Below are 14,621 nucleotides of genomic sequence, written 5' to 3'. Positions count from 1 at the left end.
CCATTTCTATCCCTACAAATCTGAGTTTAATATTTTATCCAGTATGTTAACAGTGACACATAAGTTGCAATAACATTTGCTAAGGTAGGCCTTAGTTTCGTCACATTCAATAAGTCTTTTTAAGGACAGGCTTGCAATATAGCATCGATTTATAGCGAGCGAAATATCTAATAAAGCAATTATCGTTTAATTATTGATGATTTGAGGCTCCTCCCCCTTCATTTGCTCTGTTCCACAGGTGCCAGAGTCGCTGTGCTGAAGTGAAGAGCTCTGAGGAGACGAGGGTTACAGTTTTTACTCCCTTTCACTGGGATTTTCCTTCAGAGTCTCTGCAGTCTTTTATTTCCAAGCTCCGTTGTTTCGTCGAACAAACGACGTTTTTCTCTTCCTGTCATTTAATAGACTCAATCTGCCGTGCGTTTTGGCGAGGATGACGGCGATCAAGGCGCTTCAGCAGTGGTGTAAGGTTCAGTGCGAGGGGTACAGAGATGTGACCATCAGCAACATGAGCACCTCTTTCAGAGACGGACTCGCCTTCTGCGCTCTGGTCCACAAGTTCAGACCGGACCTCATGTGAGATAGAGAGAGTCGCTTATTTATACTTTTTCATTGATTCGAATATAGATGTTGTTCACGACTTCTTGAGATTGAAGTATCAAACTTTGTCTTTATGAGGATACGAGTTCAAAGATATTAAGTGTGTAAATTGGATGTGAAACATGTATTTGTTATGTGAACAGACATGAATCCATGTTTGGATGCTTATTGTAGAATTTGTCCCAATTATTTTTTTGGAGTAGATAACATGTTGAAACCGGTTGCAAAATGGCAAGGAACAGTTCAGAACTTTGAGATGAAGGGAGTAAAATTACACATGAATTTTTGTTTTTACATGTAGCTGACTGTTACTAAAGCTTCTGTAAGTTCATTATTCTGCAATAGAGTTATGACAGCAGGTTGACATCCTGCAATAACTTTTTTAATTTTTTAACTTTATAAAGACCGTATTGAATATTTGTATGCCACTTTACAGGACTAGTATAAATAAGCTAGTGAAGGGAAAAAAAAAAAACGGTGAAAATAGTGACTAACCATAGGACCTAAGATTTACACATTCATTTATCAAGACAAATCACATGATATACATTTGCATTTTTATCCCAAAATCTTCTCTATGGGTGTTTTATGGGACACCTGTCCATATGCACTTGCTATTTATTCATTCTCAGCTTAACTTTTTTATTTATTTTGTTTTTTAGACCTACTGGTTATGATGTATTTAATATTGTAGAATGTGTGACCTTTTAAAATGACCACAATATAATATTTAATTTGATGCAGATAACACCTTTTTATTAAACTTTGTTCAGCTTAATTTATCATTAGCAGTGTATAGTAACACTTCTCATGGTTTCCCTGTCTGTCTGGTGACTAATGTCCTTGTTTTCATTCAGAAACTTTGAGTCCCTTTCCAAAGACGATGTGTATTACAACAATCACTTGGTAAGTTATTCTGTTTGGCCTTGATCATAGAAAGCTACGACAGACCTTATGCAGAGTGACCCATAATGTGTGTTTTGCTGCCAGTTTTAGGTGTATCATGTAAAGATGTGTGGTACGCTACAGTCCCGTGATAATGCACACACGTTTGAATGTTCATTATTTTTTTTGTTGACTGTTTATTTGTTTGTAACCCAGCCTTATGTACTTTATATCTTTGTTTCTCACTTATTGATATAAACAAGAGTGCTTAAAGGGATAGATCATTCAAAAATTAAAACGGTCATAGATTACTCACACTCATGTCATTCCAATCCCGTAAGACCTTCATTCAACTTCTGAACACAAATTAAGATATTTTTTATGCAATGCAAGAGCTTTCTGACCTTGTTTTGACCGCTTGGGAACTACCACGTTCAAAGCCCAGAAACATAGCAAGGACATTGTTAAAATGGTCCATGTGACATCAGTGGTTCAGCCGGGTGAACTATCCCTTTAAGTCCCTTTTTCTCATAGCTTGTGAAATGCATGTGATCCCTTCTATGCAGAGTTCTTAAATGGATGAGACTTGTCGCTCCGTTAAAGGCCCTATTTATAGGTTGAGTCTTCCAGCCGTAGCTTTTGGCACAATAAAGATATCCTTTTAGGGTCTACGAGCATCGTCTTGAAGTGAAATATCTGAAGTTTCAGACTTGTATCAATTGAACTGAATCAACAATTTTTCAGTCTGATATTGTTAGCTTTAGCCTGCAGGAAAGGGTAGTTTGAGGGTAGTGATGTTGTCCGACCAGGACTTGTGACCCATAATTATTTCTCATCCCTGTCAGGAAGTCCTTCCATGAGATTGAGATGGTAAGACGTACCCACAACTGGGACTTTTTTTCCATAATGATGAGCTGTTCCTCACATTGCTTCCTCAGAGACTGTAGATTATAAGCCACACACTCTGAGATCTATTACAAACACTCACCACTTCTGTAGGTGGGTCTCAGCTGTGGCACTTGAACCCGAGCTGTGTGGATTCTGTCCAGTTAATGCATTATAAAGAAGGGTGACATTCAGGCACCTGATCCTCTCTGTCAAGATTAACTTACCCTTTGTTCTACTACTGTTTTTACAATGTTAGTACATCTGTGCATTTACATGCCAGTAACTTCCACAAGTGTGCAGTGTTTAAACCCAGCCAATATTTACCTGAAATGCTTATTTCATACCATCAGCCCCTCAGTGCTGTAACACAAAAGAGAAACAGGAAGTTGCACCTGCTGCATTGTGGAGAATATTCTGCCTCTCTTCAGCTGTCCTGTAAAATTGAATGAGTGTTTCTAGGTCAGTCCTTTAACAATGCCCTGGTATCCCCCCGTCCTGTCCCTGTTCCCAGGCTGCTGCTCACACAGGAAATGTGCTATTCATTATGCACTCCCAGCCCGGGCTGTGTTGATGTGTTGCTCACTGGCCTATTCTATTTCTGACGTCTTCCTTTTTGTGCCTTGTCTGTGTTTACAGTTAATTGGCCAAGTGCCTTTTCCCTAGAAAACCCGTTTCCACCGCATGATATCAGCAGCCTAAAACAATCGTATGAGGTCATGTTGAATGAGCATGTTCAGTGGTTATAAACACAGAGTGCTTGTCTTCTTGGGCATCTAATTGTTGTTTTCTTCTGTAGGGATTCATCCTCCTATTATGTGGTGTTATAGCTGTGCACTTAATGGCTGATTTGTGACATCTGATGTGCTGCAGGCGTTCCGTGTGGCTGAAGATCATCTGGGAATCCCAGCTCTTCTGGATGCAGAGGACATGGTGGCTTTGCCTGTCCCAGACAGACTCAGCATCCTCACATATGTCTCGCAATACTATAATTACTTCCACGGCCGCTCGCCAAGTAAGGCTGCGTTTATGCACCATCAGAGTGGTTCTGAAGTAAAAGGCACTTTTTTTTAAAAAATCGCAGGGACTTAAGTACTGTACTATGTTCAGAATGTAATGGTACTCTACCACATACTGTTTAATAGCATATTTGTAGGATGCAGTATGTGAAGCATGCCTTATGCCACAAGCATTTCCAACAGAAGTATGCAATAGTCACAAGACCTCATTGCATGTTTAACTCTGCTAGTGGCACCCAATCATGAATGACTGATTTAAACTTTGGGCAGTTGGATGAAATGAATTAAGCTGTGTGTGTTGCATTGTAGGATACAGTATTTCTTTACAGCATGATCCACTTGGATCTTGGTATTCGACACTGTAAAAAGAAAATGTTTTATGGAAGGAAAAAAAAAATTGTCAGGCATGGTTCCTAAAATTATTTTGAAAATGTCTAGAAAATATTGGAAAAATGTATTCATTTAAAAAAAAACTAGTTAATACTCTAATTTTAACTGTAAATGTAAATACATCTGGTAAATTCAACAGTTTCTTTTGTAACTTTATAGTTAGCTTTATAAAACATGTCATTTACTCACCCTCATGTCATTCCAAACCTCTTTGAGTTTGTTTTTCTGTTAAGCAAAAGATATTTTGAAATGTTGGTAACCAAACAGTTGATTGTAGCCACTAACAAAGTATTTTTTTCTACACAATGCAAGTCAGTGGTTACTGTCAAATATGCATAGTGTGTACAGGTTGCTTGCTGTTAACTGCTGAAATAATTTTAGTGTGTGACTCCTATCTAACGTATTCATATTTCTTAGACTTTCTTCTCAATGGCTTTCTTTTTCTCAGTCGGGGGAGTAGGAGGTATCAAACGACATGCTGAGGTCTCAAAGGGGATGCCATCAGAGAAGAAGAATCAGCCTGTGGTTGCCAAAAACCACAATCTTAAAACAAACACAGAGAACCGTCCTCCTCGAACTGAAATGCCAAAAAATATCAGCGACCACCGTCCTACATCTATTAACATCCAGAAAAGTGCTCCAGAGAAGCACATTGTAGCTACTCCAGCTCGGCAGACTGGCACAGACCGGCAGAAATCTCCAGGGCCAAAATGTGTTCAGGCTCCCGGCACGCCACTCAGAACGAGATCTCCACAGCCACACCGAGACGCTGAGAAGGTGTCAGTTCGGCTTTCCCTTGATTATTCCGCTTCAAAGCGATTTGGTCTAATCCTAGTTATAAAAGTGAATTTAGAATAATTCTATCGGTCATGATTTTGAAACTGATTTTCGGCTTGCAGAGAGATTTTATTTGTCTTGGTTTATAATTTAAATTGTATTTTAAATTTATTTAACTTTTTTTTTATTATTTCAAGTGTATTTTATTGAATTTGTCTAATTTAACCTATTTTTTCACTTCTTTTCATTCCTCTGTTCTTTTGTAGAAAGCTGTTTTGGTGGAGAATTCAAATAAAAGTGGCACGCTGAACAGTGTTTGTGCAGTATGTGGAAATCATGTACATCTGGTCCAGAGACACCTGGTGGATGGAAAACTCTACCACCGGAGCTGCTTTAAGTGAGTCTTCATTGATGTTCCTTGGGAACCGTCACTATTAAACTTTAGCATGTAACTGCACTGTTTAGTTACTTTATTGCTATGTAACAATTAATGCAACTAACTTTTTTTTTTTACACAGGTGTAGTGTATGCTATGGCACACTGAAATCTGGGGCATATAAACTGGGAGCAGACAATGGCTCACTGGTCTGCATCATTCACCAACACGGCCAAAATGATTTCAAGCCTACTGTTCAGCCTTGTGAGAGCAGTGGCTTTACGCTTACTGATTTGGTATCCAAATCTGACCTTGGCGATCAGCCATCTTCCAAGCGCTACACATCTGTACTATCTGCACCAATCAAAGCTGTGCCCCGACCCGTGGAGCTCAGTCTTGCTCCGCAGTCATGGACCGCCTCTGCTCAGAGGACTCAGGAAGCCAGGCAGAAGTTTTTTCAGTCCTGTGGTCCTTCAGCAGAGCATCGATCCACCACAGGACAGCAGTCAGGCCCCTCAGAGTCCTGCACCAATCAGAACACGAGTCTGAAGATGGAGGAGAAAGACCCAACCAATGCACTGACAAATGGAAAACTATTTGAAGGAAACACGAATAACAACAATGCGCTTAATTCTGACCCAGGAGCACAGAGGCAGTGAGTGACCAACTAATCATTACTGTCATGGCTTACAGTATTATTGTCGATCTGGTTCGTAAAATAATCTTTGGTGTTTTGGTTTCAGGATTTTTCACTGTACTAATGCAAATAAGAATGTTAACAGAAGGGTTTACATACTGTATTTATTTAGATGGTTAATAACCTTGATTTGGCAAATACCTCACTTCAGTTAATGCATTTACACCTCTTTAAACAGTTTTCCTCCGATGCCAAAAGTTCCCACAACTAATCTATGATTAAAATATGGTTATTTATTAGCATCGCATTCTAGCATGACGAATTGCTTAAAAATAAGGTTAAAAGTTGAATTGTAGTAGGTTAAACTGTTTTATGTGTAGAGTACAAAGATTATGAAGGTGATGATACTTATGTTGATGTTAAAAATGTGTCTAGGCAGCTTTGAAAACAAGTGTAAAATATTGCTTAACTCACTGAAAAATGTCCAAGACATTTAAGAACGCTAAAAGGCGTTAAACGCTAAAATGTCATTCTATAGTTCACTGCTATTTAAAAGTATGGGGTTGGTAAGTTATTGTCTCATTCACTACAAATACAGTATACAAGTGTAAATATTGTTCAAATACTATTTAAAATAACTTTTCTTTGGAATGTATTTTAAAACGTGGTTAATTCCTGCGATTAAGCCAAATTATTAGCAGTCATTACTCTTTCTTCAGTGTCACGTGATCCTTCAGAAATTATGCTAATATGCTGATTTGCTGCTAAAGAAACTTCTTATCATTCAAAAAGAATCTGTTTTTAATGTTTTGCTGTCTCTTGATTGATGTAATGGGTCCTTTTCTGAATGTTCCAAACGTACAGGAGTGTATATCAGTACAGCAGGTGCATCTATCGTATGTATGATCCTAGTGTGAATGCTGAATTTAAGTGACACTTGTTACCATCTCTCCCAGGATAAAAATCAGATGCTCTTCCGCTGAAGTCTCTGGCTGGAGGCAGGAGTTACACGGACGAGATGCAACAGGAAGGAGCTCCTTTCAGGTCACTTCAACCACCTCTGCTACCAGCAATAGTGGCATGAGCACCAAAGTATCCCTCTACCTCAGTGCCATCAGCAAGGAGCGCAACAGACCTCCATCCCTGCTGCTCTCTACTGCCAAAGGTGGTGTTCACTCACAGATGACCTTTTGTATGTTTTTTCTTTAATGGTTTCTAAAGGTCGCATGGGAAATATTACCATAAACATACACAATAAGAGACGGGAATATAGGCAGGAAAGAAGCTAAATTAAGACACAGACCAGCATCCATTGTTTTTCATGTAGTCCACAGGAATACGATTGAATCTTAAGACTGATTTCCACCCTGTAGTATTTTTAACCTTTCCATTTAACGGCATGGCTTCAAATGGCATAATTTCATATTGTGCGACTTGTGCTTGTTTTGTTTGCCATGATTTTCTTCTCTTCTCTCGACTTCAGCCAAAGACGTTCAGAGCTGCGAAGCCCCAACTGACTGGAGATCAAAGCCAAAGGCAGTTCCAAATGGACCAAGACTCAAGTAAGTTCGATCAGCCTAGCTATCCCTGTTGCTTTCTAATCCACACGAGGGGAAGCCGGCAGAGTCACTCGGGTGTGAGCTGCAATGAGAGCTGGAGTACTGACAGTGGGGCCTTTCATGTATCCATCCTCTAGCAGGCGGATGCCTCCTGTCTCCCCCATAGTGTTTGACTGCCTCAGAGTGCATCCTCTTACTCTATCCCCAATCCTCACCAGTCCCAAGGAGTGCTGCGCCTAAACCAACCCCCTCTGAAACGCTGCGCTCTTTCTTTGAGTTCCTCAGATGATCGTTCTTTTAGCTTTGTTTGCTTCTACTGTATATAAGGTGAGGGCCTGCTTACTGCATGTTGGTTTAAAATTATGCTTATGAGACTGTCATACACAGTAAAATACATTTTGAAGTTGTAAGTTATCTAGATTATTGTACTGTTTTCCAAGAAAATGCTATTTCGGGTTGCTACTTCAATGTATGTTTAATATATTAGTATCGTACTTGCCGTTTCAGTAGTTTTCAGTAAAGTAAGGTTCCTTTGCTTTTGATAGATCTAATAATGCCAAGCCTCTTGTTACTCCAACAGTTCTGTTGAGACCTATGATGTTCAGGGTAAGTCCAGGCCACTTCTTCAGTTGTCACATAGTAAGATTTGCGTTTGATCATACTCCTCCTCTGTCCGTAGGTTCTAAAGGTCCTGACTGTTCATTGTCCTCATGTATCTTGCGCTCTCAGTCCTGTCACAAACCTTCATCTCCAAAACAACCTCGCTGCTGGTCGGTGACATCAAGTAAGCAGGTTCTATAATTATGCAATCATTATTTCTTTAAGGTGTAGTACTATTATTACTTTTTTTATTTATTGTTTTTATTTTCAATTTATTAAAGTAAATCCGTTTACTTGTATGGAAAACAGAGGCTTGGTCAATCTGCCTCAATATATATATATATTTTTTTTTGGTGAGCTATTTGAAACCTCTTTTGCATGTTTGATCTCCACGTTTAGCCTTCAGCTTTTCATATACACTATAAATCAGTGTTTATCACTTTAGGTTACGACAATGGAAAGATTTCATCGAAAAATGGCTTGCCCACAGTAAGTTATAGCAAAACTTGAATGCTCTCCTTTTCTAAATTAACCGTCTTCTCCCTATGGCTTTCAGTTTGATTTGTTTGTCTTTTTAGATAAAGCCTTGCCACATCACACCAGATCGGATCTCAATAGAGTTGCAGGACATTGAGAACAAGCTGTACAATCTGGAGAACGAAGGGGTGGAGTTAGAGAGGAGACTTCGCATTTATGAAGAAGGTTTGAGATCAGATGTAGCTAATGTAATGGTAGCACTCAGTATTTCTGAAAGTTTAAGTTTGAGTTGAATTTTAAAGGTCCTGAATGTTTATTTTTTTTTATATATATTTATTATTTCAAGGTTGTTTAGGGCAAAAGCTTGTCAGGACATCAGATGTTCCTTTCGGTACAATTTGAGATCCATTTGGTGTGTTTTCGATGGCATGTAATAGTGTGAGTGGTTCACTCATTCCAAACCTGTTAGCGGAGCCCGTCCACTTGAGAGATGGAATTCTGATGTAGCCTTTAGGGGAAGGCCGTGGCCAATAAAAAGGGCTCTCCATTCCAGTTGCCAGGGCCAAATGAGACGAGGCGCAGGGGAAGCTCCCTCTCCTCCTGAGGGATGCTGGGATGGAAATGGAGAAGAGGCGGTGGGCTGAAGTGAGAGGCTGCTAGCTGAATGGGGCAGGGGCACTTGATTGGCTCTTTTCAAGGTCACCATGTCGCGGTAATATCATCTTCAGACCCGCTGCTCCAGTCACCTGTCCTGATGTTAGCAGCCGGTGGGATTTCTTAGATACCTGACTGCCTCTCGGTCCCACCAAAGCCGAAACCACTACTTGATCAAATTAAGTTTGTACTTGTGTGTTTTTTGTACCACCTCAAGGCAATGTCAATGGAAAACATGTTTTTTAGACCGCATTACAGTGCTCTATTAGGAGACAAATAGAATTCAATCATAGCTCAAAAATAGACGTTGAAAGTGAGTATTTGGAGATGCCCGTCTCCAGAGCACTTTTAAATTGTGGCTGGAGGTGGAGTGTCTCTTATGTGGTTTGATGTGAACACTGCAGTTAGGACCTTGGTGTCCTTTTGTGACTTTGGACTGTTTTACAGAGGGTCATGGAGACCTGCTGTTGGATCCCTTGGTGGTGGACTGGTTTAACCTGATTGGGAAAAAACAAAGCTACATACTGAGGGAGTCAGAGTTGATGTACACGTAAGTAGTCCCTGTATTCCGTTTCTCTTTTGTCCAGCTGCTATTTCTGGATGCAAACGTTTTCAGAATGCTTAATATTGACTATATACGAAATGGAGAAAAATAGCCATTGTACCTAGATGTTTGCTCTTAAACTGGACCTTACAGTTTCTCAATCTGTTTCGGAGCAAGAACACATGATCTGGAGGAGCAACAGCCTGGAGTAGAAGGAGAGCTCAGGAGATTGATCGGTAAACCAGGTAAAAATGAACCAGGGTAACTACTGTTGCTTTTTTTCCCCCCATTAGAAACATACAGGACATTTTAGGGAAAGTGAACGATGTCTTTATAATGCAATTGTTTGAGAAGAATCTTCCAGTGATCCTGATGGATTAATGTAATCTTCTAAATGAATGGCAAGAGAAATTGTAGGGCATAATTTGTATTATTATACATTTTAAATTATACAGCTTCTTTTTGCCTTGTTGGGTTTTAGTGGTTAATTGCGATGGTAAGTCTGCATTTAGAAATGAGCAAACAATGCTTATTCTTAGATCTCTTGTGATGCATGGAAGAAATTCTTAGACATGTCCGTGCTTCACATCATCAGTAATGATTTTAATTATGCATTGTGATTTTAACAGGATGTGAAAAGTGATGAATTATAGGCCTACAATTAAAATTAACACTGCAGTCATCAATAAATTAAAAGCTGAATTATTTCAAGCACGACTTTCGAAAACAACTCGTTTAACGCAAAATACATTTCTTTTTTTTTTTTTTTTTTTTTTTTTTTACTATGTACGTGCCACAAATGAAATAATTGAAGACATATATATGACGTTATCAGCATATGATGCGGTAGATTCATCTCTTGTCATCTCGGAGAGAATATGCAGCGCTAATGCAGCGTCAGATGCTGAAAGCGCCTTCAGTTTTTACTTTCACTTTGTATTACTGACTGGGGTTAAAAAGTTTGCCTTAATGTGTGCGTTTTTTGGATATTAGAACTAGTCAAGACTCTGGGTGAGAAGAAGAGGGAAACTGTGCTGTTGAACAGACTGCAGATAGTAAATGACAGGAAGGCCATTGTTGAAGGGCTGGAGGAGGACAGGATAAGGTGAGGAAACCACTCCATCTGTCACTCCATGTCAAATGCCATCCTTGTACATGTGGTTAATCTTCACTTGCATGCAAAAGTAAAAAAATAAACTTAATTTATAAAATAAAAAACACTGAAAATGTGACATTTTAAGGGAGAAGGATCAACAGACATTGAATGAGATGATGCAAAGACTGGGTGAGAACCTATTCCTCTTGACATTTTTATCTCGTCAAGTCTACTTTCCGTTTGAAGCGGCAGAGAACATTTTTTACATTCTAACCTAAATTGTTTTTTTTTTTTTCCCTGTTGCAGGTCTTCAGAAGTTTAAAAACAAATGCAAGTCATCCTTCTCAAAGTTATTTAGACGCAGAAGTAAAAAAGCCTCAATGGGATGGTGAATCTGAGAGTTGCTGGAGTGAAGTAATCCAGATGTTCAGCTGGAGCCTGTTTGTGACCTTAGATGGTTTAAAACAAAGTGAGATTAATGTCACGCATCTGTCAGGCAAGTAAGTGAGTTCGTTTGAGTTCTTGGAGCAAAATGTTCTGTTTAAAAACTTATTTTGTTCTATTTCACTTCTTATTTGGTTAAGCTAATTCTAGTTATATTAATTTGTTCATAGTTAACATATTGATCCTTTATACTTTTGCCTTTAAATGTGTGGGCTAGTTTGAATTGTTCAAAAAAACATTTTATTTTCCTGTCACCCCCTCACTTGTTCAGACATAAACTATAACTTATATTAGCAGATAAACAAACAGATGCCCAATGCTGGCTGAAGCACGCTATTTGACTGTCATCCAAGAATCTGTGGAGCATCTTAACTGAACCTTAACCCCCTAAAAAGATAATTTAACTGCTAAATCTAGAGATCTTGAAGATGCAGTGCTTGCAGTGACCTGAAGGGGGCACTATGAGCTCACATGCATTAGCACAGGCAGAGTTTTCTGGTTTCTTATTTTATATTCCTGAGAAAGCTAAATCAAGCTGGAGATTAGACTGTAGCGGATCTTGTGTGCTGGAAAGGCATGGATTATTGGTTTTATTCTCTTTTTAAGTCCTCTAACCTAGTTCGATTAAAAATGTACCTCATTTAACTTATCTAAGAAATAGTCTTTTTCAAAGATGTCTTTTACATGGTGTTTAAATATGACTTGACTGTTTGGAAAAACCCACCAAATGAATGTTTTAAGAAGTTTTTAAAAGTTCTCTTGAGAGATGCTTACAAATGGTTGTGCTTATTTATTGTATTTGACTTCTAAAATGAGTCTCTAATAAATCTTAATGAAGTTTCTTATTGTACCCTAAAACTAATTCAGAGCTTTATTTTAGTTTCATATACGCCAACTGTCTTCATGCTCACATTCTCTCAATCTAAATTGTGAAGGCCAAAAACGAGAAAACCTATTTATGCAGAAATGGTCACAATAACCAAAATGCCCAGTTTATCCCAAACTTCCAGTCAGTTTACTTCTTGTTCTGAATTAAAACGACTCCATGCACCACAATTGTTGTCCCTATCATTGCTCATGCTGTAAAACGTCCGTTTATAGCCATCATTTAATATGGGTTTTAGTCAAATGCGTTAAGATAATTTACTCACATTTAGTATCACACCACTGCTTGCAGGCCATCCATCCCCAATTTAAGATGCATGAAATTGTGATCATGAACTTGGGAACACCGTCTGTCTCTAGCTGAGAGGAGCCGAGGAGGATATTGGTGCAGAACGTCACGCGTGATGCGGGTGACAGTCGAGACTGAATACGTGTGATATTAGAGTTAATTAAAGCTTTGCGGCCCATCTCCTGCAAATGCTCGCACTCCTGCAATTAGGAATCAAAGGCGAGGGCTTAGTGTCAGGGGGGTGTCTAATACATGGTTTTAACAGGAATGGGACCTGATTTGCCAAGCTCCTAGCGACAAGCATTAACAACAGCCTCAAATTAGGCGGACATTAATATTCATAAGTAAAACAATTCGTCCTGTGAATGGCTGGTGAAATGAAATTCTCTGGCGTCCACGCCGCCCGTGTCCATCAAAAGATTCCATTACTGATCAAGTGCTTTAATGTATATGAGCCGTCTGATGCAGTTGAAGGGGTTGAGGATGCTGGGGTTCGACATGTTTGTCACCCGCCTTATATTTCAAAACCGGTCCGCCTGCTCAAATGCACCCATGCTAACCTCACGCATGTGTGCGCGCTCGTCTCTCTTTCGGTGCATGACTGAATGGCATTTGCATATTTGCTTGATCAAGGCCAGCTAAGCGCAGGTCACTAACAGAAAATGGATTTGAAAATGGAGGGGGTTTTTTTTTGTGCATGTTTTGTCGAAAGTGCGCTAATGCAATGCACACGGGTGGCATCGCAAGCTTTCATTGTAATGCAACGTGGTTTAATTGTTTAATTAAAAGCATACATTACACACTTATCTGGCGTGCAGTTTATTTTAAAGGTCAAACTCTGCTTGTCCAGCGTGGCCACTGCGCAGGGCTGTTTGTTCTCTTCCTGTGTGTGCGCAAGTGTTGCAGATCTGGTGCTCGCGCTTCTGCCACTAGCCTGTAATTATGATCCTCAAGGTAATTTTATCAGCCTCATTAGCTCTGATGAGTAAACGAGAAGCGTGTTTATTTATTAGCCATCCAGACTGGAGCCCTGGCTCTCATCAGACGGATCATAATATTTGTGTAGGGGAGCGGATATATCCAGTGTAGCATCCGGCCTCAGGAAAGATTTGGAATTGGTAATTGCATTCTAAAGGCTGGCCCTGCTTGGATGGCTTAGTTCGCTCTAGAGCAGTTGTTTTTAACCTTTCTTGACTTGAAGACCCCCTCAAGGTCAAGACTTATCAAACTTTTATAATTTTTTACATTTACGTTAAATTCCGTAAATCCAGAGTTTGTAGTAACCGAATAGTCTCTGTGGTTTGCACTCTTTAATACTAATGATTTTAGTAACTTGCAATTGCATGTTAATTTTACTCAAATAGAAATTTCCCCAATAAAATTTAGTTTAGAGCTTGGCATACCTAGAATAATTGGTAACACTTTATAAGGTTCGATTTCTTAATATTAAGCTTTATTAAAGAATTAGCTGAATTCACAAAATGCTTTTAAAAGTATTTATTAAACCAAACGTTAAATTCAGCGTTTAATAATACATTATACAAATTAAGTTGCATCTAATATTTGATAGACCAGAATTGACAGTTGTAGGTTAACAAAGATTAATAAATACTGGAACAAATGTATTGTTGATTTATTAAAGCATTAACTTACATTTAATTGGACCTAATTGTAAAGTTTTATTGAAAAATATTCATTAAATTCCATAATTTCTAAATCACTTTCATGACTTTTCCAGGTCTAAAAAACATAATTTTAAAATGCATTTCATATCCCAGTTTTCCAAGACATGGGAGTCCTGGTTCATAAAATACAAATAAGTTAAGTGAATTAATTTAAAATAAAAAAAGTGCACAAGCTTACATGTTGACTTTTAGTTTAGAGCTTAGTCTAAGTAGTCTAAATAATATTCTAAGCCATTTTGTTTTGTGCAGAGGCCCCCTAGTGGGTCCCGGCCCGGAGTCCTACTGGTGTACCCAATCACCCTAATTTAAGGGTTTTGTTTAGTAAATGTGTATAAAAAGCCATACTACTTGATCACACGGTAAACTTGTTACCCACTCTGAATTTTTTTTTTCACAGGGACAAATTCATTTAGTCCCTGTGTCATTTGGTGTATTTAAAGAGAGGGGTAATGTGCTCACAATTTCACTGTGCGTACATTTGCATTGAGGGGAAAAATATGCACGCTGGCTACTGGGAATGAGATGGAAAGTGCATGACTAGGAGATTTGACAAGTGCAGCTTTTCATCCATCTCAAATGAATAATTTTCCCTTCCCTTAAACATCCCTAATCCAAGCATGTTATCAGCAGCAATGCAGGATTTTGCCCGACTCTGCTCAGAGGCAAGGCAACTTTTCTTTACACATTCGCAAGAGCTCCTGCTCCTTACACTGGCACAGAGACTCACCGCTTTATCCTTTCGGCTGGTTTTGTGGATCAGTGGAACGGGCCACATAACAGAAGTGATACATATGGAAACTCTTCACAAATGCCATGTCCTGC

At 39.0% G+C, this 14,621-nt stretch overlaps 1 protein-coding gene across 1 annotated transcript; it reads left to right on the top strand.

Annotated features, from left to right (window-relative positions):
* Positions 1–241: 241 nt before the first annotated feature.
* On the top strand, positions 242–11,798 carry LOC113054346 (MICAL-like protein 2). The gene is made up of 19 exons (XM_026219831.1): positions 242–573; positions 1,455–1,503; positions 3,241–3,382; positions 4,225–4,553; positions 4,820–4,950; positions 5,072–5,584; positions 6,523–6,731; positions 7,050–7,128; positions 7,263–7,359; positions 7,427–7,452; positions 7,706–7,731; positions 7,805–7,909; positions 8,171–8,214; positions 8,304–8,427; positions 9,304–9,406; positions 9,554–9,645; positions 10,394–10,505; positions 10,642–10,685; positions 10,803–11,798. Exons 1-19 carry the CDS (start codon positions 431–433, stop codon positions 10,886–10,888), a joined length of 2,454 nt encoding a protein of 817 aa, XP_026075616.1. The 5' UTR covers positions 242–430; the 3' UTR covers positions 10,889–11,798.
* The last annotated feature ends 2,823 nt before the right edge of the window (positions 11,799–14,621 follow it).

This window comes from Carassius auratus, chromosome 3 (assembly GCF_003368295.1).
Source record: "Carassius auratus strain Wakin chromosome 3, ASM336829v1, whole genome shotgun sequence".
Taxonomy (NCBI): domain Eukaryota; kingdom Metazoa; phylum Chordata; class Actinopteri; order Cypriniformes; family Cyprinidae; genus Carassius; species Carassius auratus.
This window is presented reverse-complemented; position numbering and strand designations above follow the sequence as displayed.

Bases quoted from the DNA above. Each gene is read 5' to 3' on its own strand.
- LOC113054346 (XM_026219831.1), top strand. From the start codon at position 431: ATGACGGCGATCAAGGCGCTTCAGCAGTGGTGTAAGGTTCAGTGCGAG. The intron at 1,504-3,240 runs GTAAGTTATTCT...GATGTGCTGCAG, and splicing joins TGTATTACAACAATCACTTG to GCGTTCCGTGTGGCTGAAGA. The intron at 8,428-9,303 runs GTTTGAGATCAG...ACTGTTTTACAG, and splicing joins ACTTCGCATTTATGAAGAAG to AGGGTCATGGAGACCTGCTG.